The 24,417-nt window shown below is 47.5% G+C and overlaps 1 protein-coding gene across 1 annotated transcript in view; it reads right to left on the bottom strand.

The window, feature by feature from the left end:
* Window positions 1–226: 226 nt before the first annotated feature.
* LOC119259431 (ALK tyrosine kinase receptor) overlaps window positions 227–24,417 on the bottom strand; it is a 66,693-nt gene continuing 42,502 nt past the window's right edge. The window contains exons 9-19 of the mRNA XM_054687763.1: window positions 24,129–24,233; window positions 23,598–23,784; window positions 22,885–22,975; window positions 22,701–22,765; window positions 21,274–21,403; window positions 15,487–15,584; window positions 11,867–11,959; window positions 9,718–9,819; window positions 4,181–4,315; window positions 3,401–3,491; window positions 227–919 (exon numbers count right to left, since the gene is read on the bottom strand). Coding sequence (XP_054543738.1) covers window positions 227–919; window positions 3,401–3,491; window positions 4,181–4,315; window positions 9,718–9,819; window positions 11,867–11,959; window positions 15,487–15,584; window positions 21,274–21,403; window positions 22,701–22,765; window positions 22,885–22,975; window positions 23,598–23,784; window positions 24,129–24,233 — 1,790 coding nt within the window. The remainder of the gene's footprint in view (window positions 920–3,400; window positions 3,492–4,180; window positions 4,316–9,717; window positions 9,820–11,866; window positions 11,960–15,486; window positions 15,585–21,273; window positions 21,404–22,700; window positions 22,766–22,884; window positions 22,976–23,597; window positions 23,785–24,128; window positions 24,234–24,417) is intronic.

The raw sequence follows: 24,417 nt of genomic DNA, 5'->3' as shown, positions 1-24,417 counted from the left end.
TATCGTTCGTCTTTGTGGCATTTTCTTCTACAGTAAGACGAGGATGAACCCATGCTGAAAACCTTTCGAAAGCGTTTTGAAAAGACAGCTTTTCATGTGGCACTTCAAAACAAGTTGGCACAAAATGCAAAGTGACATCTGGTCTCTGGTTGGCGGAGGCGCCATTACCTGTCGCTCCTCGGGGGGCTCTGGGCTCCCACGGAGCAGAAGCGAGCGGCCTCGGGGCTCAGGGCCCGGGCTGGGTCTTCAGCGCCGCGTCCTCGTAGTGCCCGGGCCCGGGCGCGGCGCTGGCCTCCAGCGGCAGGCCCTGTTGCTGGTAGCCATAGTTGACGTTGCCGCACGGGAAGTGACGCAGCCGGAAGAGAGGCACTTCCTTCATGGTGGCCGTCAGCGAGGACGGCTCGAGGAGCAGCGAGGCCCCCGGAAGTCTGCCGCTGGCCACGCCGGGGGGCACAGTACAGCTCCCCTCGCGTCCCGGGTTTCCCCTCTCGAGCTGCTCCTTCTTCTCTGGAGGATTGTTCTTTTTGGCGGGTTTCTCCGTAAACCAGGAGCCATAAGTTGGGTTCCATAGGCTGGTGGGTTTGTTTCTGGATCCCTGGACTTTGTGCAACTCCGGCGGGAGGCTGGACTGCGAGAAAGCCATATTCACGTGCCCACCCTGCAAGGCCGGCGCCCGGGCCACGCGGGCCGAGGCCTCCCCCGCCGCTGCTCTCTTCAGGGCTTTGCCTGAGGAAGTGGGGGGCCCCGGGGCCGGGGCTGGGGCCGCAGGCTCGGGCCCTTCCTCCCTCTTGGCCTGTGGAGGCGAGACTAGGAGAGGAGGGACCCCCTCGGGGTCTTTGGGCCTCATGGGCACCTTCTCTTCCTCTTCCACGAGCGGGCCGTACTCGATGGGCAGGGCTGTGTTGATCACGTCCGGATCCTACAGGGGGGAGAAATAAACTGATTAAAACTTTGGATCACAGACCAAACATGTTGGCTGTGGAAGATACCTTAGTGGTGATCTGCTCTGAACTGATTTTACAGATGAGGAAACCAATGTCTACCGGGACTGTGTTCATTTACGGGGACTGGAAAATAAATGAACGGGAAATCACTCTTATCCTGGAACTACTTAGAGGATAAACACCATCACAGAAGTGTGTGCAGGGTACTGGGGAGCGCCGAAATGCCTGGAGCCGGAGAGACTTTGGAGGGACAACCTTTGGGCAAATCTTATATACTGATGAATTTTTAAAAATTCATCTAAATGCATTTAAAAAATTAGTCCAATACTTCCAAATGAAAAGTCGGTATGTTTAACTTGGCGTGTGTATGTGTGCAGGGGTGGGGAGAAGGAGAGGGACACATTGTTTAGACGGTTTCTTTATTTTTCTCTCCTAGCTGCCTCCTATTTGTAAAATCACATTTGGATGGGTCACACTTGACGATGACTTTTTTCTGTGTTCCAGCGTGTGTCATTAGGCATGCAGACATCACAATGCAGTATTCTTTCAGGTAGCCTGGATATGATGAGACCTTTCGTGAAACCCAGGAAATACTGACATGCTATGAGAAAACCCTTTATAAATCCATCTTTGAGCTAGATTAATTTCTTACAGCAATAGGTACAGAAAGGCAGAAACAGTTGCCAGACGTTTGAAGACACTTTGTGGACAAAAAACTGAAATCTGGGGAGAAGTAGTTCATTCGTATTTAATGCAAATGAGAAAAATCATTTCTGTTGAATTTCACAGAGAAGTACCTTGGTTTAGTATTCATCAGTAGAATGCTCTACAGCAACCAATAACTGCCTTCTGAGTCTCTCTGTTTTATTCACTTCCTTCCCTGTTAATTACAAATTTCTATGGCCAGTCATTTAAACTACGCTTGTAGAGAGCTACCTGCTTTTAAGAGGGATATATATTTGGAGAAAATTACTCTAAAGTATATACACTTAAGTGGGTGTGTTTCGTTCATATTACAACATAGTAACTTAGCTGCCACTGAACATCAAGTTCTCTAAAAGAACCCCAATACTTGATAAGCGAAGTCCATCTAAGATAAATGTCACTTCACCTGTTTCTGAGCCGGAAGGACCTGGGCGGATGGAATGGAAGCTGTGCTTTGAAGATGCATATGTCTATCTGTTGTCACAAATAAGACGAGGGAATTTAGAGAGGTGGTGGTTTATTGTCTGACTTTTAAAATGTTCTCTAGAATTAGACATCCTGGCAGCATGGATGCAACGGGAAAGAGCAGATACAGTGGCGAGGAGATAACAGACAGAGCCAAGTCCTGCGGGGGCAGCAGCTGGTGACTCAGGGCTTAGCCTGGAAGGGGGAAGGTGGGAGAATGGGTGCAGATGCGGGCTGGGAACAATCGGAGGAATCTCACTGATTCACTCTCTTCACTCTCCAGGAAGTCGGAGGCTTAGTCATCTGCTGAAAATGGGGGAAGAGAAGGCAAATCTAGAGTCATGGCTGAAGGAAGTGGGAAAGGGATCTTTCTAGGACCAGCGGGATCACTGGGAAACTGTGGCTTGGGGGACCCTCCGAGCCTCAACTCCTCATCTGGAAAATGGGGATATTTTAGATATGTATCTCTACAAGAAGAAAATGAAGTGCAGCTGCTATACCAAAGCTACTGTTGATGTTGACATTTCTCCAGACTTCTTTGACTTTTTCTTCCCTTCTTCCCTCTACCCTTATATCCTCGGACATATAATTTAACAATCACATACTGTTAATCACTTCACAATTATCTACTGTTTTATTTCTCTGGCCAGGCTATAAACCATATGAGAGCAGGCATTTTCCATATTTCTCTGAAGTTCTAATTTTGTGTAATAAAACATTAGATACTCAGTAGGGATTTAGTTAACACTTGAGAATTGAATCGATTCCCTAGCATGATCGAGTGTTTGGCGCTGTGTCATGTACCGGTGAAGAAAGTGGCAGTTACGAGTGTTTATTTACAAAATGTCCAGAGTCAGATACAACTTTACAGATAATTAGCATTCATCTTCATGAGCATGGCTCTTATTCTCTGGCTGGTTTAGCTTTCATTTCATATATTGGTATTTTCCATTTTAAAGACTTTTTTAAAAAAAGATTTTTATTTATGCCTAATAGAACGGGGTGCAGGCCAGAGGAGCGGGGTGGGGGGTAAGAGGATTCACTAGAGACAGAGTGGGGAACAGAACAGGCAGACTGACTGAAATACGCTGCTGAGGGGAGCAGCGGACCAGTCAGGAGAGGTCTGCTGCGCCACGTGGGTAGCTCCCTGGCGGGGTAGGGATCGAACTTGTGCTGCAGTGGCTGCGGATAGTTTCATAGGTTGCGTCTTAACCCCTTGCACCACCGGGGAGGCCCTTAAAGACTTTTCTATATAAATTCTGGTCAAGGAGCACAAACGTTTATACCTGTGTGCAGTATTCAATCCTCTCCAAAATGATGGCAAAGTTGGGTCTGTCTTCAGGCTGATGTTGCCAGCACTGGGTCATTATCCGGTATCTGAAAGAATAAGCAAGTTCATTAAAATCAGGAGAAACAAAATGAAAAAATATATTTTTCAGTGTTTTTCTAAATGAGACTGGGGCGGCACTGTCTTCCCGGGTGGCAACTAACTCATCAGGTCCCATGTGGTTGGCCTGTGCTGCCCTCTGCTGATGGGCCAATGGATTGTTCTGGGTGTGAAGATCCAGAAGCTCCCGCGTACAGCCCGCCAGGGGTTTACATTAAATATGGCTCCTCTCTTTTCATTCTGGATGGAAAGTCACCTTTGAGGCAGAATATTCTAATTATATTTCCCATATGCCTTCCTTGTGGGAGAAAGGTGAGGGATGACAGAGGGCTGCAGAAAACGCAGGAAATGGACATATTTAAAGGAGGCTCAAGACATATGGCATATGGGGGGAGCCTGGGACACAAACTCCCAGGCTCTAGGAGTTTGTGCCTGGTGCGTTTGCAGCCTCCAGCCAGCCAGTGGATTCCTCTTTTGGCATGACACCGCTGCTCTGGAGGGGCTGGAGACTAACCCATGTCATTGACATCAGAGACACATTGCAATCTGGAGGCTTAGTAAGTAAAGTCGACCGTTTGTCCCTACATCTTCAAATGAAAAAGCGTATGCGGCTGCAGATATTTTTTGAAAAGGAAAACAGTGCTTAGTAACTGGTAAAACATTTCTAAAAGACTCATACACAGGCCCAGGACAGTTCTTCGGTGGGTCCATCCGGCCTCCGCTGGTGACGAACTCCAGGACCTCCTGGTTGCTCTTGCTCGGGTACGGCATGTATCCCAGCGAGAAGATTTCCCACAGCAGCACTCCGAAAGACCTGCGCACAGGACAGAAGGTGTGGGTATGGACAGACTGACACATAGACACATGGCATACACACAGGCAGATGCACAGACACACAAACACAGACACATGGACAGAAACAGACTCACACACAGACATGCAAACACATGCACATACACACAGACACAAAAACATACACAGACACAGATGTAAAATTTTAATTTTTTAAAATTGCACATTCTCACAGTAGAGAACTCTTATTATGGAGAATAAAAGAAAACAGCCACATGTAGTGCTCAATAAAAAGATAACCATTATTAGTCAGCTAGTTCACTTTTTTTGTCCAGTTACGTTTCTATGTTCGTTTTTTTTTTTTAAATTTATTTATTTATTTATTCAAGCACTGGCTACAGTCAGAAGCGCGGGAGGGTGAGAGAATTCACCAGAGCCAGAGCGGAGAGCAGAACAGGCAGACTGATGAAATACACTGCTGAGGGGAGCAGCGGGCGGCAGGAGAGGTCTGCACGCCATGTGGGACCCTCACCCGGTGGCCGGGGATCGAACCGGCGCTGCAGAGGCTGCGGACAGCTTCGCAACCCAGCGCTCAACCGCTGCGCCACCAGGGGAGGCCCCCGGGTTGTTTTTTTTTTTACAAAATATAATTGCAATTATATTTAATATGCAATTTTGAACCTTCTTTTTTTCATATTCCATTATGGCATAAGCATTTTCCATACTAAGAAAGCATTTTATAAATGTAATTTAAAATGGCTGTAAAATGTTGTTTTACTATAGTAAACAACTATACCTTATCATTTCTATATTGAGTAGTTGTACTATACCTTATCATTTCTATATTGTTTTCTGTTTTTAAAATATTTAAAATACTTAAAATATTTAAAATACTTAAAATATTTAAAATATTTAAAATACAAAGATGAACATCTTTGTGCATTTCTTCTCCCATTCATCAGCACCCAGTAAGTTTATTAAGAAAAAAGAAAAAGGAAGCAAGTCACCTGCATACACATATTGGCAGTCTTGGAAGACAAGACCTTGGGTATTTTTTGAAATCAGGGCAATTTCCTTATGATAAATTCCTTGAATTTGGGATGAGGTGAATCTAGTAAAATTCAGGACAATTCTGAAAGAATTTCTTGAAAAAGACAATGTGAACACTGAAAATTCTCAACATGTATGGTTCATCTGACTTCCACCCGTGTCACTCCGGGCAACAGTGAGCATCATGCAAGAAATTAGCAGACATCGCTCCAACTTCAAGTGTTCACATTAACAGTGGGAACTTGGGTTGATATTAAGGTAAAAGAAGGTAGAATATTTTAAGCTATGTTTAGTGGTTAAATCGTTAACATGATCAATACTTCATTTTTTTCCTCCTGTTCATATTTTTGTTCATTTTTATCCACACTTTGGTATCTGTTAATTTTCGTTTTAATTTGTAGACATATTTTATAAATCAGAGACATTAGCCTTTTATCAAAATCTAAATACTTCTATCAGTTGCTTTCAAATTCTACTTTTTAGAATACCAAAGACTTTTTGCTAGTCAAATTTATTTATTTTAGAGATTTATTTATTCATGCATACAAGAACCGGGGTACAGGCCAGATGTGTGTGAGGGTGAGAGGACTCACCTAAGACAGAGTGGGGAACAGATCAGGCAGACTGACTGAAACACACTGCTGAGGGGAGCAGTGGGCGAGACAGGAGAGGTCTGCCGTGCCATGTGGGTATCTCGCCAGCCAGTTGGGATTGAACCTGCGCTGCAGAGACTGCGGACAGCTTCACAGTGCTGCGCTCAACTGCCTGCGCCACCAGGGGAGGCCCCGGTAGTCAAATTTATTAAAAGATTTTGTTTGTGATTTACTCCATCTGTTTTATAAATTCTACAGCCTTCCCTTCAACAAAGATTAAATGAATATTTGCTACTTTATTCTAGCTATGTTTATTTTTTCCTCTCTTCTCTCAAATTCAGTTGGGATTTAGTTTGGTGTAGTGTGAGGTAAGAATCTAAATTGATTTGTATTTTGAAACACTCAAAATAACTTTCCCTTAATTGACCTGTGAATAAGAATGGGTCTGTTTCTGGGTTCCTTAATTGCCTATAACCTGTCCGAAAGAAGAATAACAAAGCACAAGCTTTGCATCAAAACATCCCAAACAAGTAAGAACAAATGTTTAAAAAATCCCGCCCTGTTTCTCTTGGTATTATATTTTCTGTGCCCAAAATTATAGCTAAGTGATTGCTGATTAAATTTTTATTTTAAAAATTTGAGTCAATGCAGATAATATCATCTGATTAAAAGGCTTTAAGATCATGAGTTATGCCCTTGAAAACTAAATTATATTTTTCTTTATTCATAACCCGAAGGTGGAAGATTGTCTCCAGGTGTGGGATCTTCCTTTCATGTGCCTTTCTCATTCAGGGGCTGAGTGTCACTGCTGCCATTTACAAATCAGCGTCCCTCCTGGACCCCACCCCCCACTTCATCCTGTGTTTTCCTGCCTCTGTAACCCTGCCCAGAACCTGAAGCTATGTAATGTCTTTGTGTTTTTAAGCGCTTAAATGAAGAAACAACCTAAACTTTAAAGAAGAAAAGTAATAGAATAGATACCTATGAATAGTAGTTAATATTTTGCTTTTTGTCAAGAAATATTGAAGAAATAAAATAGACACAGGTAAGAAAATGAGACACAGGTAAGCGCCTCCCTCCACCTGCCCCTGCTCCCTCCCTTCCCTTAGAAGAAAGGAAGGAAGTCTTTCTTTCCATGTCCACAATGTCTGAGAGCATAAAGAGGCTCTATTACAGACTTAATTTTGTGCAGTAAAATGATACATGAATGGTATCCTACCCCCTTTATTGTAATTTGATTTTTTTCCCCACTAAATGTTGTTTTGTCATAACTCTGTGTTGATGCATGTAGGTTTAGTGTATCCTTTGATGCTGCTGAAGGATTTCCCAGGAGAGAAGTAAATAGCAATTTGCTTTTCATCCTTCCCTGGAGAATAGTTGGGTTGTTTTTGCTTTTTTCTCTATGTAAACAATGAACATACTTATCCGAATTCCTCTGTGTTAGGTGCAGACTCGTAGAAGGACAGTTGATGGGTCACAGACCTTCTACGTGTTCAACACAACTACCTGATACTGAACTTGCCCCCTGGCTCTGGACAGGGGAGTGGGGGTGCTCTAACTTGGGAATTCCCAGGAGGGCCCCTGCCTGTCTGCTTTATTAGGCCTGAGGATTTGTATTTCAAACGTTTCCTTGTGTTGCTGATGCCTCTGATATAGGACCACACCCTGAGACTCACTGAGTTAGGGTGTGTGAGCTCAGTGCTTACAACAGTGAAAACTGGGCCTCCCTGGTGGTGCAGGCAGTTGAGAGCCACCCTGTGAAGCTGTCCGCAGCCTCTGCAGCACAGGTTCGATTCTGGCCAGCCGGCGAGAATCCCACATGGCGCGGCAGACCTCTCCTGTCTTGCCTTCTGCTCCCCTCAGCAGTGTATTTCGGTCATTCTGCGTGTTCTGTTCCTTGCTCTGTCTCCAGTGAATCCTTTCACCCTCCCGTGCATCTGGCCTGTACCCCGGTTCTTGTATAAAAATAAATAAATCTTAAAAAAAAAAAAAAAACAGTGAAAACCCTTGTTCACAGTACCCAGCAGGGGAAGAGAGGGGGCTCTGAGCCTCACGGTCCACAATCTAGGACTTCTCAAAACATGGATCGCAGAAACCATTCTGGGACTCTTGGGTGGAGTGAATCACCTGTGAATCACACTGTTTCTGGAACAAGATATCAACTTTCTCAGTCTCCTAAGTAAGGCACCACTTGTCCGTGAAATTTCCAGTTTCCAAAATTTTGTCATTGTTGTCTTCTTTGTCCTTTGGATTTTTATACACCTAAAAAGACTCCCTTCAGGGCTGTTTGTGTATATTTTGGGATGGGGTGGAGTGATGGTTTTAATCTGCCATTTAAAATAATGGGTTGCTCTGATAGTCAACACGAAAAACAGTTGGAAGTTCCTCGACAAGTTAAAAATAGAACTACCTTTGATCCAGCAATTTCACTTCTGGGTATTTAGCCAAAGGAAATAAAATCAAGTGTCTTAAAGATCCATCTGCACCTCCCCATGTCCACTGTGGCATTATTCACACCAGCTAACCAAGAGCCCACTTACAGATGGATGGATAAAGAAAATGATGTACATGCAATGAAATATTATTCCAGCGTCAAGGCAGGAACTCCTGCCACTTTTGACAACATGGATGAATCTGGAGGACATTAAACTAAGTAAAATAACCCAGACACAGGAAGATGAAGCCTTGTTTTATATAGAGAACCATAGCTGCGGAGAGTACAATGGCAATTGCAGGAGCTGGAGAGGTGGGTAGGAGAGAAGTTGGCCAAGGGGTACAAAGTTTCAGTTATCCAGGATGAATAAGTGCTGGAATTCTAACTTAGTGTTAGCTAGAGAATGGCTTTCCCCATCACTATCACCTGTAGCACTTTCGTGCTGAGGATTATTTCCTTTTTTCTGTTAAGGTAGAGCAATTCATTGACCGGTTTTCTAATTTCAACTCCATGTTGCATTCCTGGAATAAAACCGACTTCGTTGTTATGTAAGGAAAATCGTGGCTTTGGCTGTGTGGTCCGCCAGCCAGTGGCAACAGCCGCCCCTGGGGACTTGTTGGAGATGCAGCTTCTCAGCCTGACCCAGACCTGCTGACCCGTAAGAGCTCAGGGTGGGTCCAGCAATCAGTTAACAAGCCTTTCTGATGATTCTGAAGAACGCCAATGTTTGGGAACCCCCCCCCCATTACAGAGGTGTATTGATCCTTTTTTTTTCTTTCTTTCCCCCCCCCCGATTATTTATTTATTTATTTTCAACATTTATCATTTAAAAAAATTTTTAGACAATATTTGCTTCCCCTCAGCCCCTCAATTGAGTCCCCATAGAATTTCCTTCCCCAAGGCACCCGTGCACCATCACCTCAGTCCCCTGTGCTCCTCCCTCCCTCCCTCTGACCCCTCTCCCTCCTCCTCCCCTGCAGGATGTCTCTGATTTATAATTGTCCGTTTTTGCTTTGTTGTGTTTTGTACTGTTATTATTATTTTTACACTGATGTCTTATGTGGTTCCTCTATATTCTTGCTATAAGTGAAACCATCCGATATTTTTCTTTTTCCTTCTGGCTTATTTCACTGAGCATAATTCCTTCTACTCCAACCACGTTGCTGTGAATGGCATTAGTTTATCTTTTTTGACTGCTGAATAATATTCCATTGTGTATATATGCCACATCTTGATCCAGTCCTCTATCCCAGGCACAGGCCCCTTGATGCGTGTGGGTCCATCTGGCCCAATAGCACCACCTAACCGCCACAGAGACACCCAGAAGAGGGCAGCAGAGAGACTCACCATGTGTCTGTCTTAGAAGTAAAGATCCCTTCCATGAAGGCCTCTGGGGGCATCCATTTAACTGGCAGCATTGCACAGCCTCCCTTTCGGTAGTAGCTTGCTCTGTGGGGCAGAAGAGGAAAATCAAACTTGGTTCTAGGTGGGCATAGCTCGGACAGCAGCTCCTGGCAACTTGCGAAAGTGGCAACCACAAGGTCTGCCACTAGAGGACTGAAATGAAACCAGGGGTTCTTGTGGTTTAGAAGGTGGGTAGGGGCTCGCAGATCATGTAGTTAAAAGCTTTGGGGTGTGTGTGGGAAATAAAAGCTTTGGTGTCATTTAATAGGAGATGAAACTGCCCTCTGGAGTCATAAAAAAAGGCCCATGCAATGACTAAAATACCCACTTGTAGGTGGCCAGGTTTCTCTGTTGGTTTTGTTTATTATGTCACACAATAACATTACTCCAACCTTATCCACACTGCCTGTTCCCGATCATCCACACTAATGCAAGATCCAAAATGGGAGATCAGGGTGGTGCTTTATTCATTTTGGATCCTTTGTGGTGCTCATTCAGCATTTAGTTCACCAAATAATGTTGGCAGCTGGAGGGAGTTGTCTCCCAGGGCATATCCCAGCAGGACATCACAGGACTTGGGGGTGGGATGTAGGGAGTGGGGTGAATGTGTGTGTGTTAGGATGATTTATTAGTTTTTATAAGTGAATTGTATTAATGACATCATTGATAAAAAGCTAATAAATTAACTCAAACTTGAAGCCCACTCTCACCTTGTGTTCTGTGGGGGGTGTGCCAGAGGAGGCAGCTTCCCGCCAACTGCCTACATTAATTAATGACTTCAATAAACCTGTACAGAGTGTTTAGTATGTGTCAGGATTCTTCCATGTGCTGAGGGCATAAATAAGCTCTCAGCTCTCTCTTCCACGGATATGGCTTAACAGAAGGAACAGACACATCTACTCTCGTGGTACAGAACAGCACACACAGATGCTGTGGGTGTGCACGAAGCTCAGTGATACAACTGAAGAATGACTCATTCTACTTAAGTGGGGGTACGTTTTATAGGGGGGTGACGTAGCTGAGTGGCAAAGCAGCTCTCCCAGAAGACCCCTGCTGACATGTGAGGGAGTGGTCCTTGGGGTTCATAGGGAACAGTGGGGCTGTAGGTGCGTCGGGGACTGGCAGGGCCTGGTGTCAGGGGGCTTCCTGCACTGAGGATGGAGCGGAACTGCTGGGTCACCCAGGACTTGCCGCAACATTCTGCAATGTTTCTGCCTTAAACCATGGGCGCAATTCCAGGGTATTTGAGAAGGGAGAGGAAGGAGCACTGAGTGCCAGGAAGTGGAAGAAAGTAAAGTGGAGCATCTCAGGGTAATGTGGTGGAGACAGTGGTGGGCACGACCTAGAACATTACCAGGCTCCCCCGGATGCTACCGTGCAGGGGCAGGTGCCCTCCATGTTCTCACCCCATGGAGCCTGCTCGTATCCTTGACCCACACAGTGGAAGCTCAAGGTAGCCCTCGACCCTCCCTCTCACTATTGTAAATAAGCAGAAAAAGAAGCAGGAGGATGGAAGACAGAATGATAGAGGAAGTACCACAGAAGATTTTTTAATTAAAAATATTAAAATTTGTTTCATTGTGTCCCTGAAAGTAGGAGGTGGGGTGGGGTTGGGGGTGGGGAATGAAGCTGACTTAAGTAGAGATGGGTTTTCAGCTACACTCCCGTGTGTCCTGGTTGTCAGCAGAGAATGTGCTGGGCCCAGTGTCCTGCTCCTCTGTGGTGCTCTTGTCTGGGATGATGGAAGCTAAATCCATCTAGAAATCATGAGTAGTGAGGAGAAGAGTTAAATTGACGGTTCTTAGAAACTTTCCCCTTATCAAGTACCCAAATTATTCTGTGTCAGTAGAAGCTGGGATTAGCAGAAAGACAACCTAATTAAGAACCTGGTGTCGATGACTGCAGGCAGAGAGCCGAGAATTAGACTTCAGGCAAGGGCACTAATTAAGGTTTCCCACACCCTGAAAGGGAACTTAATGAAATAGCTGGCAAGATACCAGAGAAGATTCTGGGCCCGAGCAGCCACGTCCCATCACTTGAGAGGATGAGGCAGAGGAGAAGGCACTGGCGGGTGGTGGCAGCTGGCACTTACCTGTAGATGTCTCGGGCCATTCCAAAGTCTCCGATCTTGGCCACTCTTCCAGGGCCTGGACAGGTCAAGAGGCAGTTCCTGGCAGCAATATCCCTGGGAAGAAAAAAGATGAGAAAATACATTGCCTAATCTTATCCCTGGAAAGATAAATGTATAATATTCATCTAGGATTTTCACTTTGAATTTGAAGTTAAAATAGTTCCCTCCCCTGCTTCATATTTCTTTTACCACATTATATACTTCAGCAGGAAAGAAATAACTACCAATTCTAGGCCTCAAAAATAGCTATACCAACTCCAGGCCTTAAATGGCATAGACAAAAAACAGGGAAGTGGAAAAGGATTAGGGGAGATGATTGAAAATATTTAATGGGATAATAATAATGACAATAACTATAATAGAAGCTAGAATTGACTGGCCGTTTACTATGTACTAAGCAGTGTTCTAAGTCCTTCATATCTAATTCTTATAATAACCCCGTAAGATACAGGGTGCTATTATTATCTTCATTTTATTAAAAAAATTAAGGTAAAAGCAGAAAATAGACATAGAAAATGCCATTTAGCTTTGTACATTTTGCTGGTTGGTTTCTGCTGGTTGTTTGAAGGAATCTTCTGAACAGCATGACGTCTAAGACATCAAATTCAAATAGGCCAGGTATTTCTCAAATATTTCTAATTTTCTCTCCTTTTTCTTTTTTACATCTTAAAAAGACAGGTTTATTAGGAAAAGGAGAAAGGAGAAAAGGAAGCACCTGCATAGACACAAGTGTGCAGAGAACTGAGAACTGCTGCTGTTTTTCAAAGGGAAAGTTTTGTTAAAAGAGACGCCTGCATAGACCCAGGTGGGCAGGCTTGGGACAAGAGCTGTCTCCATTTTCTTTTGAAATAAGTCATTATGGTTCTCACATCCATGATTTTATCTAAAGCTGTTGCTAAACTGTATGCATCATAGCTACATGGATAAAGAAATCACTTCTTTCAAGTTATAAAATAATCTTGTCTTTGTTATTATACTCTGGGTGCCCTTTTTTCCTGTAGCATGTCTGTAAGGCATGATGAGAGGCATCAACTTAAGTCCCAGAGGCATCAACTTAAGTCACTGATGGTTTTTCTGTTCTTGACATGCATGTGGGAATGAAGGATGTGGTCAGAAGTCTGGAATGGGTCTTTAATAACATTAAAGTCTTGGACAGCAAAAAACTCAGGAAAAACAAAACAATAACAAAAGTACTGAGGGTGCACAGGTGGTGTCTGGTGGTGTCTTAAAAATTTAGAAACTGTTTTCATGAAGTTCCTGATGTGTGATTGAGAAGGACATGGAAAGTAACTAACTACAGAGTGTCAAAAAAAAAAAAAAAAAGTCAGGATCTGGGTTGGAGATCACAGTTTAGGATACAGAAGAATGGGCTGAGCTGGGAGAGGGTTGTTGTTAATACCACTGATCTGATCCAGAAGGCTTAGGCTATACGATAAGAAGCCCTGATAAAACTATGACTCATAAATGCACGACATCAAATAGAAGAAAAATCGTGTGCTATATAGCCATCACTTCTCAAGAGAAATAGAGTGAACTAGACGAGGAAAAGAACAATTATTTATGGTTCCAGAAAGGTTTTTATGCTGATACACATGGGGTGGTTACTTACAAAAAGGTGATCTTGAATTTAATAGCAAGTGAGTAATGGAATATCATAGAAGACACCAAGAATGGGTAGAATGACAGAAAGTTCTTGAAAATACAACAATCATGTCCAAAAGAATCAAATCTAATGGAAAAATGGGGGCATGTGGACCTGGTGTGGGAGTTCTCTCTGAGCTCAGGTGTATATGGATGGAAATTGTGAACTTTAAGGCAGATACATGGTGGAGGAGAGAGAGATTTCGATGTAATACTGTTGTGGGAATGTGCCCCAGACCCCTTTGCCAGCTAGAAGATGTAGATGATGCTGTCACAGTACTAATCACCCCAGAAGAGAGGTTTTGATTCCCAATTTCACTAGCAGTCTCACTTTGCTTATAAAGCGGATTATACTTAACTTTTGACCCTTTCATTTCTCAAAAAAGACAAAAAAGCAAAAAAATTTACTCTGGGATCTAATTCTGACCTTGAGTAACAATTTAGTGATAGGGAAGTGATAGGGAGCTTGAGCGCATTGATAATAACAGAGCACTGGATATAGTCAAAACACATCACGACTCTAGGAAAGCAGATTTCAAAATAGCAGAGAAAGATGGGTAGGATCCCTCAGCCAGAGATTCTGCATACCTGGAGCCTAATGTGGGATGAGATGAAAAGGCAGAACAGTCTCTGTGAGAATTAAAGGGAGCCACCGAAAGTCCCTAGGGAGACCGACTGCACAGGACAAAAGATGGAGAGGAGCTTTCATCAGGGACAGATTCCAAAAGGGGCATCACCCCCATTATGTCTGAGCAACAGGAAAGCCCAGTGCTGACACTTATGGAATGTTCTGGATAAACAAAAAGGGCAAGAACAACAATGGCAGGACTGACCCTGGAGAGGAGGGTGTGGCTTTAGGTGAGAACATAAAGGACTGGCCCAGCTCCTTGGCTCCAGTTATTTCTCTCAAGCATAATCATCTGCAAGTTAGAAGGGTTTATAAACAAGAGGAAGAGCTGCAGACCCAAGTGATGAAGCGGTGGTAAAAGGGTGAGACAATGTGGACGAGTTCATTGCTTTGTTATAGGAAAGACCAAGCCATCGTAGGTGAGAGCATTTCTTGATCTTTAATTTCCCTATTTTTACCAGGGAAGAGGGCACAGCTTGCTGTCTGCTTACATGCATATCTATTTCTGAACTCATATAGCATCTCCCATTTTCTGCTTTGTACTTACATATTCTAATTACTCGGAACATGCTTTACACTCTAAAGACACAGGTTAATAAGATTGTCACTTCTCCTCCAGGTTGTTATTTGCTAAATTAGAAACAAATCATTAGAGTTTTGCAGAGTCTAACAAGCTGACTTTTCAGATTTCAAAATCAAGCTGTCCTCTGAGAAAGTGAGGGCCATCCACCAGGAAATACGTGTCATCTGTGGTGTCTGCAGCGTAACACGCAGCCTTGATGGCCACGTCCAAACAACACTGAAACACCAGGGCCACACAGAGCAGAGATGGGGCGCAGGAGTAAAGAATCATTATACTTCAGGGCATTTTAGAAAATAATTAATTTATTTACCAAACTTCTATTGTGTCCCCAGTATATGCTAGGGGTACAAAGATGCATAACACAGGGTCCTTATCTGCAGTCAAAGAGTCTCCTGTAGTCAAATGTGTGAAAATATGAACACCTTTAACTTAAGGAGCATGGGGGGAAATGTTAATGTGATACAGGGCTTGGACCAATACTGCAAGATTCAGGCAGGAGTCCCCAAGGACAGCAAGGACAGCTCATCTAGGGCTCCAGCACTGACATGGGTATTTTATGTAACCATTTTATAGATGGGGCAAATGAAGCCCCAATGAAGTAGTATCTCAAAGACAAAGGAGGCCGAATTGTGCAAACTACTTTGGAGGGAGAACTAATATTCTACTCTGGAGGGGGATCAGGCCCTTGAGACAGGTAGGGTGCTTACAGAGGCAAGGCCTTTAACTCACCGGTGGATGAAGTGATTCTCCTCTAAATACTGACAGCCACAGGCAATGTCCCGAGCCACGTGCAGAAGGTCCAGCATGGCCAGGGAGGAGGGCTGACTCTGCGGAGACAGAAGCAACCTGCTGACCAGAAGCTCTCAGGGAACAGCTGAAATAGTGGCTTCCAATGCACTCACGGAGACCCAGCATGGGCACACCGTTTCACCTGGGACTTGGGAAAACTGGAAACAACCTAAGCACCCGCCGACTGACAGGTGGAGGAAGAGCCTGGGGTGCACATGCACCCACTACTACTGAACTATAAAAAAGATGAGATTTTGCCATTTGCAATAACATGAATGGACCCAGAGGGAATTATACTTAGTGAAATAAGTCAGAGAATGACAGACATCGTATGATTTCACTCATACAGAGAAAACAAACAGATGGACTAAATAAAACAGAAATAAACTTTTGGTCTATAAGACCAATTAGTGGTTACCAGATGGGTAGGGAGAAGAGGGGTGGGGAAATTGGGAAAAGGGGGGGCCACGTATGGAGGAGCAATTTGGGCTTTTAGCAGCAAACTGAATGTGTAGATACACAAGCTGATTGTCAGTCATGAACACCTGAAACTGACATACTGCTCTAATGCAGCGTCACTCCAATTAACGTTGAAAGAGAAAGAAGAAAAGGAATCACCTGGCGGCTACAGGCAAAAGTGCCTGGGCCTCTACCCAGTCGGTGGATCCATGTGTGTGCTTCCCAGCTGCACAAGTGAGTATGAGGCACAGGCAGACAGAGCACCCCCAAACCTCTGGAAGCACCCCTGAGCTGCTGGAAGTGCCCCCAAGACCCCCGGAAGCCAGCAGGAGATGCATGTCCCTCTCCCTTTCTATCTGATCATTCTTCAACCCAGTCCTCATCCATATTGAACTCCCCCAACTTACAAACAAGCTTGTGAGGAAGCTGCAGGGGATAATGTTTTAAAAATCTTCTATTTAAATGACTAAAATATTTTAAAATTGGTTTTCTTCCAGAAGACTCTGATCTTAAGTAAACTGAAAAATAAAAGTTTTTGGAAAATGCTGGGTGTTTCCTGAAGAGTGATCACAAACTGTTCTGTAGCGTCTCCTCCCTGCAGAAGCAGCCGACGCCCCCACCTTGGGGGTACAGCTGAGCTAGAACTGACTGGCCACCAGCTGGGGGGTTTGTCTGCCACCAGTCAGGACCTCCCTGGGGCTCCTTGGGCAATAGCGAAGGTCTGAGGGAGGCGAGGAGTCCTGCTTCACATCTGAGGAGACACCTGAGGAGGGGTAGAGTCTGTGCCCCGGGAGCCCCGGATAGTGCCTTTCACGATGTCACAGAGTAAGTCCCAGTACCTGGTCTTGTCTGAGGCAACCTCCTGTGTGATCAGTAGGAAAGAGAGGCCCTCTCCACAGGGCCGATGGGAAGGCTGCTGGCTAAGAGAGGCTGACTTACTCCAGGTCACACAGCTGAAGGGTGGAGCCCCAGCTACTCTGGGCGGGGCTTTGAGGACCTGGGTGGGGGATGAGGCCTTGTAGGAATGAAGCCTAAGCTCGGAAGCACACATGTGGACACAGGCGCTGCCCCAGGGAATGCAGAGCCCGGCACACAGGCGCAGGGAGCAGAGCGGGCCTTGTCCCTCTGGTCCCTCTGGCTCCTCCAAGCCAGTGTTCTCATCTGTGAAGTTTGGGAGGTGTTATCGGCCTCACTGGGGTGTTGTGAGGACCCACATGAGGCGGCACAGATGGATGCTTCCGAAAGCGCCTGTAGTTACTGGCGGGCTACGGCGTGGAGGCCTGTGGAGGCTCTCAGGGGTCGTCCCTGAGTTTGGTTTCCCCAGAAGTTCTGGGCACTGTGAGAGACAGTCCCCATTTCTTGAGGAAAAGAAAAGTAATATATTTTGAGGGAAATATTCCTCCATCTTGCTACAGTATTAGAAATATATATATTTTTTCTCTCTTCGGGAAAAGACTTTCTGTTCCAGCCAGGAGAGGCCTCGCCCTAGCCCCTACCGCCTCTCCGTGTGCTAACCCCCACCATTCAGGGTTCCAGGAGTGCTGATGTCGCAAATGCCCCTTAAGCCTGCAGCACAGCAGGGACTAAATCTTCCCAGGCATTAACCCATGGGCCAGGCTTATCTGGATGCCCTGCCTCTGGCTGCTCAGAGCAAATTAACTGCTCCACTCATCAGTCTGCAAAGCAGCAGATAGTTGGCACCCAGCAGGGGTGGGGTGGGGTATGTGTGTGTGTGTGTGTGTGTGTTTAAGTTGTGGTACGACCCACCAGTGTGCCTGATGCCATCTGTACCCATCCCGGGCAAAGAAAGAGCTGGACTCGAGCTTGTGCCCCACCATATGCCATCAGGTGTGGGCTCTTCCTTGGGCAACCAGATACTCTTCAGGAGGTGCTGCTCATGGACACACCTTGTCCAATACTCAGAATCCTGTCCAATATTTCCCAAAAGGGCTTGTGGGATGGACTCAATCACACAGGTGGCACCAAGCCTGGGTCAGCAGGTGTGTTATGGCAGCGGTGATCCATCTTGGCTGACCACTGATGTGCTCCGAACATCAGGAAGGGGCCCTGCCTTGTGTGGCTGGGAAATCTGTTCCGTCAGGATTTCTCTGGGCAGGAAACTGCATGCCCCAGGTGCTGGTGTCCTTCCAGGGACTGTTTGGACCAATTTCCTCCTTCTACAGATGAATCAACAGGCACATGGAAGTGGAATGGTGACTTAGGCCACAGCTCAGAGGGGCTATTCAAGGGATTATATATTTATATATAAATATACTGAAAGTTTTTGTCATACACACACACACACACACACATACACTCACACAGTAATGGTGATATCGATCCCTTCCTTAAGTAGCTATAGATTTAGAGAGAAGACTCACAGGACATGGGGTGGCACCTGTGTCCCTAAGTGAAAAGCCGAAGAGGAACCTACTTCTGCAGGCTGCATATAAGGGTGAGAGGGAAGCAGGAGAGGCAGAGGCAAAGACCGCAGACGGACAACCCAGAACATAAAAGCAAGAGATGAGAAGCTGACAATGCTGGGGCCCTCAGACTTTTGGGCTCCTGGTGTGGCCAACTTTCCACTGGAACCAAACTCCCCTTCGAGCATTCCGGGGCCAGCACCAGTATTGCACAACCAGGGCCGACGGTTTACATCTGCCCTTTACTCCAAGTCAGAGGTTCTCCCCGTACACTGGCACCTCTAGGGCCCAAGGAGCCACCTGTGTCTCTAGAGCCACCGCCTGGGGGCACAGACCTTTCTGAGGGTTTAGCAGTATTGTCCTTATTGACCTCCATTTTTCATGAAGATTCTAGCTTCTTGAAAGCTTTTGTCATTATTGACTGAATAAACGGATCCAAACAGATAGTTATTAGTCTAAATCTGGCATAAATTAAACCCTCAATAAATATTTGTTGAATAAAGATAAGATCTGCAAGAAATTTTTGCTATTTAAAAGGAATCTGCCCCTCTGGAAGCATGGGGGCCCTAACCTCCCAGGGAAGCTGCTGCCAGAAGCTCATCTGCATGGGTTCACTCTGGGGGCGACAAGTCAAATCATCCTCAGGGAAGGTGTCTCAGGAAGCACCAGTGCACCGGGGGTGGGGTGAGCAGGATGATGGGGTGCTACAAAGACCCGGGCCTGGTCGGCAGGGAGTGCCACACAAAGAGTGAGGGCAAGGGTTAAAAAAGCCACATGTTGGCTTTTTCACAGGGAATCAGCTGGTGTGGTACTGGGCATCCCTGGGCCGTGCCTGTCCTTAGAGGTCAGACCCGCCTGCAGGCTTCTGCTGTGAGCCTCTCAGAGAGGCCCTGGGCTGGGAAGCTGCAGGTGAGATCCCTGATCTGTCTCTCCTTGCTGGTGCTTTGTTCTTATTTATTTATTTATTTTATTATTACTCCAAGGCCCTTGCCAAGTGATGAGTCGAGATCCTCTTTACGAGGGGCTGTCTCCTTCCACACACAATACTTTCTTCTGCTCAAGCTTCCAGAATATCCAGCAAGGAAACCAGAGCTGTGCCTCTTCCCTAAGTGTGATGAATGTGGCCCCCACTTGACCTCTCCCAGAAGCACAGTGAGACTCTCAGGGTATGAGGACCAAGGCTCTGCCTTCATGGGTGGTGCCCAGACCCTGGCAGAGATGCCCAGCTGCTGGCAGTGTCGATCTCAACGGCCTGGTCCCATCTTGGCTCTCCACGGCTTCCCAAAGAGGCCCATTGGGACAAACAGCAGGGAAGGTTGGCCTGAAGCAGCACTCACGAGTCCACAGTCCTAAGCCCAGACTTTCCACCTCCTGTGTGGCCTTGCCAGGTCACTTGCCCTCTCTGAGTCACAGCTTTCTTGTCTGTAGAGTGGGGGTGAGATCGGCCTCATCTACTTCAGACAGTGGTTTTGAGAAATGCCAAAATGATGAGAAGGAGGATAATAATGCTGATGAAATTATTATGAGGTGGGGGCTAATCTTCCTGCCCTGCACCCTCATATCCTCCTGCCAGCTGGGCTCAGGCATACACACCCATCTTTTTAGGAGTTGGGCAGGATTCTTAGCTGGAGAGACAGGCTGCTGAGGGCCTGAAGGAGCAGTATGGCGCCTCGTAAGGCTACACATTCTAAACCAAGCCTGGCCCAGGGCAGAGGTCGGAGAAGGTATGATCTCTCAAGGTTGTAGCTCTGCTTTGTCCCCGAGAGTGGGGCGCTCAGCCCTGAGCTGCCTTTCACAGGGTCCTCTGCTTCTCTGAGTGTGGGGAGGATGTGAGTCTTCCCTGTAGCCCTCACTGTCTGGTAGTGTCTCAAGGAAGCCAGGTCCTAATCAGGGGTCTGCTTCACCCCAGTTCCCGGGAGCAGGGTCTCCGGGTCAGCCAGCAGGCCACGCTTTATAACACGGAGCCATCTCCCAGATGTCCCAGTCAGCCCTTGGACTTCACACTGCAGTACTGAGGTCAGAGACAGCCTGCTCTTGGCCCCATGGCTGTCTACCAGCCAAGCAGGGCCTTCCTGGGCCCGTCTAGGATTCTTCACTCCCCTCCCTCTCCCAGTCCAGCCCCTCCAGAAACATTTCAGCACATCATTTGACAGGAAAACAAGGTCAGGATGTTCCCATGGGAGAGATGAAGACAGTGGGGCTCAGAACGAGTGGAGGCAGAGTGATCTGCCCCAGGCCAGCTGGTGGAGTGGGTGACATGGCTGGCATGAAAATCGCTGCCTGTGCTTGTCCCTAGTTTGGTTTTCCAGAATCAGGAGGCCAGGGGCCTCCTCTGGTGGTGCAGCAGTTGAGCGCTGGGCTGCGAAGCGCCCGCAGCCTCTGCAGCGCGGGTTCCATCCCTGGCCCCCAGAGAGGGTCCCACATGGTGCAACAGACCTCTCCTGCCATACCCGCTGCTCCCCTCAGCAGTGTACTTTGTCAGTCTGCCTGTTCTGTTCCCCGCTCTGGCTCTGGTGAATTCTCTCACCCTCCCACGCTTCTGACTATACCCAGTGCATGTATAAATAAATGAAGAAATCTTTAAAAAAAAAAAAAAAAAGAATCAGAAGGCCAGCAGAGTGGATCCATAGCACAGGCCAGCTCAGGCTCCATAGCACAGCCTTGGCCACGCTTCCCGGGGCCAATGCCCACCTTCTGCCCACTGTCCCTCAGCCACTCCCCCAGGCCCAACCACGAGAGCTGACTCCTGTGGGCCCGCTGAGAGGTCCCAGCCTGCCCATTCCTGCTCCTTCCTTCCCGCTCTCCTTCCTTGGCACAACACGGGGCAGGGCTGGTTCTCACTCACCGGGCGAGGGCGGGTTTCCCGGAGGAAGGACTTGAGGTCTCCTCCGGCCATGAGCTCCAGGAGGATAAATCGAGGCAGGGCCTGCAGACTCACCCCAATACAGCGCACGATGTTCTGGTGGTTGAATTTGCTGCAGAGCAGAGAGGAGTAACCACGTGTAACTGAGTCTGGGAAAATCTTAAGTGGGAAAAGTAGGAAACAAAGTGATGTTTCCAGCAGCCACATCTCTCAGCATCAGAGTCCTTGGTTGGAGGCTGGAGGGTGCTGCATGGACACTCAGTGACAAAGTGGGGTGGGGGGACAGGAGAGGATTGAGTGTCTTTCTCGGATTAGTGCTTGGAATTGCTCATTAGGATTCATGTTTGAGTTCTCCAGGGGAGGCCTCAGGCAGAAGCTGGAGAGACTGCTTCCATGAGGGAGCTGCCAGGTGGCTGTGGGCGCAGGGGAGTGGGGTTGTGGGGCATGCGGATCTCCATGGGGACCCTGAGATTGGATTTTCTTGTTCATGGAATCCTATTAGGACACAGGGGACAGTGGGAACAGGGACCTCCACACATGCAGAAGTGAAAGGTGGGCGACTGGATGTGGAACTATAATGGTGGTTAGTCACTGCCAGGTGGTGGGATGGAGAGAGCTGGGTCTCCAAGCATGTAATCCGATGCTTTCCAAGTGTGTTCGATAATCATAGATTGTAAGTATAGTCAGAGAATAAATTACTTTTCCAGTAAGATGCTCAGCCCGTTGTGTGTCCTCCTGTGGCTCCAGACACCCCAGTTCCTCACACACTGCACTGGCCTCCTTGCCCTGCCACTTCCAGCCAGAGGAGACCCCAGGCCTCCCCAACTTGTCAGGATGTTCCAAGCGCCCCATACAACCCACGAGTCAGACCCAATCTCGAGGTTGGATGTCTGCATCCTCCTTCAGATGACCTGCTTTAGAAGCCCCGGGCCCCGAGGTTCCCAGTTGGGGACCTGCACACAAGCAGAAGGGTGCAAGCCAGTTGGGTGGACCAGGGTGGGGGACCTTCCATCATGTAGGGGATCATTTCCTTTATACGACCATGAGAAACTGGCATTGGTGAAGGACCTGGTGGAAGAGGGCCCTGGAGGGGCGCTTATATCTTCTACTGTCAAAGACTAGTTTGCTTGGTTTCTACAGGGAGAAAGAGAAGAACGAGGGGGTGACAGTTGGGCTGTAGGTTGCAGGCACAGAGCTATCAACTGGGTTATCAAACCACAGACATTTTTTTTCTGAGACAGCATCTGGGGCTGTTCCACTCTAGTAACATGTGTTAAGAATTTGGGGGAGTCCCTACTGGAGAGGAAGGGGCTGCTGGAGGGCACTATTTTCCTCGTAAATGTCTCCATGTTCCCTACGTCTGTGTGTGTGTGTGTGTGGGGGGGGGCGGGAACCCTGTGTGGCTTTACCTGATGATCAGGGCCTCCATGAGGAAATCCAGCTCATCCTGTTCGGAACACACCTCTGGCAGAGTCTGCGCATAGAAGGGGAGGGTGGGAAGTAGAAGACTATGAGCAGCCAAGGCCGCAGCTGAGAGCTCTGCCTGTAGACACCGCGCGCCAAGGTCAGACCCCAGAGGGGGTGGCCTCTTACCTTTACAGCCACTTGCAGGGGGCTCGGGTCATTGGGCATTCCAGACACCTGACCTTCGTACACCTCCCCAAACGCGCCGTGGCCCAGGCCCCTGTGCGGAGGAGACGGCAAGATGAGCCAAGGCCACATTTAGATGCGCACGAGAGGTCGGGGGTCACGCACACACTCAGGGCAACACCTCCAACCTGGCATTGTTACTGACCCTGGCCCTACTGGCCACCAGACACTCAAGGCAATGGTTGGCTATTGCTTCAATGAATACGGAGTCTCTGACAGAGTGGTGAGTAAGACCCTGGCCCTGCTGGGGGAGGCTCACGCTCCCTGTGGAGGGACAGACCTGCCAGATAGTCTGTGGAGGTTGGTCAGCAAATGACGGATGAATGAGCAGGGGTTCAGGGAGCTCACAGGAGGCACCTGGCTCCACCAGGAGGAGGGAAGGGCTAGAAATGCTGGCAGGGGGCACTTAAATGGATTTTGAGGACCTGGTTTCTCCCATCTGGTCCTCCTCTCATTATACAACCCACGAATGGTTGGGGTGTTAAGATAAATGACAATACCACCCCAACTGGCCCTGAACAGTGAACCTTCTTTCTCTAGGAGGACTGGGGGTACCCTGAGGGGTGGCTGTGCTGGTCTGTGTCTAGAGGAATCCTTGGTGCTGGATCACACTTATCACTGCATGTCCCACCCAGAGGATAGCACCGGGCATTCACCGAAGGAGGCTGATATTCTTCCGGGGTACTTCCTTCAGGTCGCTGATGGAGGAGGTCTTGCCCGCAAAGCAGTAGTTGGGGTTGTAGTCGGTCATGATGGTGGAGGTACGGAGTTTGCTTAGTTTATACTCCGGGCTCTGCAACTCCATCTGCATGGCTTGCAGCTCCTGGTGCTTCCGCCGGTAAACTGCAGACAGTTGGAGATCAGGTGCAACTCAGCCTTTATTAGGCTGCCCGGTCCTCAAAGTCCAGCAGAGGCCCCCTCCTCCAGGAAGGCTTCCTGGACCTACATCTCCTCCTCTGAACCCTTCCATCAAACTTAGCAATGCCAACAAAATGATGATAGGCATGGAAGTACACTTTTAATCAAGAGACCACAGCTGAGCTGGAGAATGGAGGGCAGGAGTTGCAACTTAAGCCCTAATCCCCCCACACCCAGAGTGACACCTCATCCTCCATGACGCAGTTCCATTTTACCAGATCTGCCTTCCCTGGCCCCCTTGGGAAGCCCCAGGGCTCTGGCACACTCACCAATCATGATGCCGGAGAAAGCCAGGACGAGGGCGGCCACGAGGGCAGAGGTCACGACAGAGAGGATGAGGGAGAGTGGCAGGTGGGGCTCCAGGGTGGGTGACACTGGAAGACAGGTGGGTGACATGGGGCACTGGGGACCACGCTAATTCTCCTTAGGCCTCGAGTCAGAAAAACCCTCCCTGCCAGGACGAAGGCCACTGCTGCTCCCGGTCCCTGCAGACCTTGCCCGCCTTCCTCTTCAGAGGACCTGGGGCACGAGGCAGGTCCGCTCTGGTTTTACTGCTTT

Source organism: Talpa occidentalis, unplaced genomic scaffold (assembly GCF_014898055.3).
Source record: "Talpa occidentalis isolate TD23 unplaced genomic scaffold, MPIMG_talOcc4v2.1 talOcc4.5, whole genome shotgun sequence".
Lineage (NCBI taxonomy): Eukaryota > Metazoa > Chordata > Mammalia > Eulipotyphla > Talpidae > Talpa > Talpa occidentalis.
Note: the sequence above shows the minus strand (reverse complement) of the source record. Positions and strands in the feature narration are given on the sequence as shown.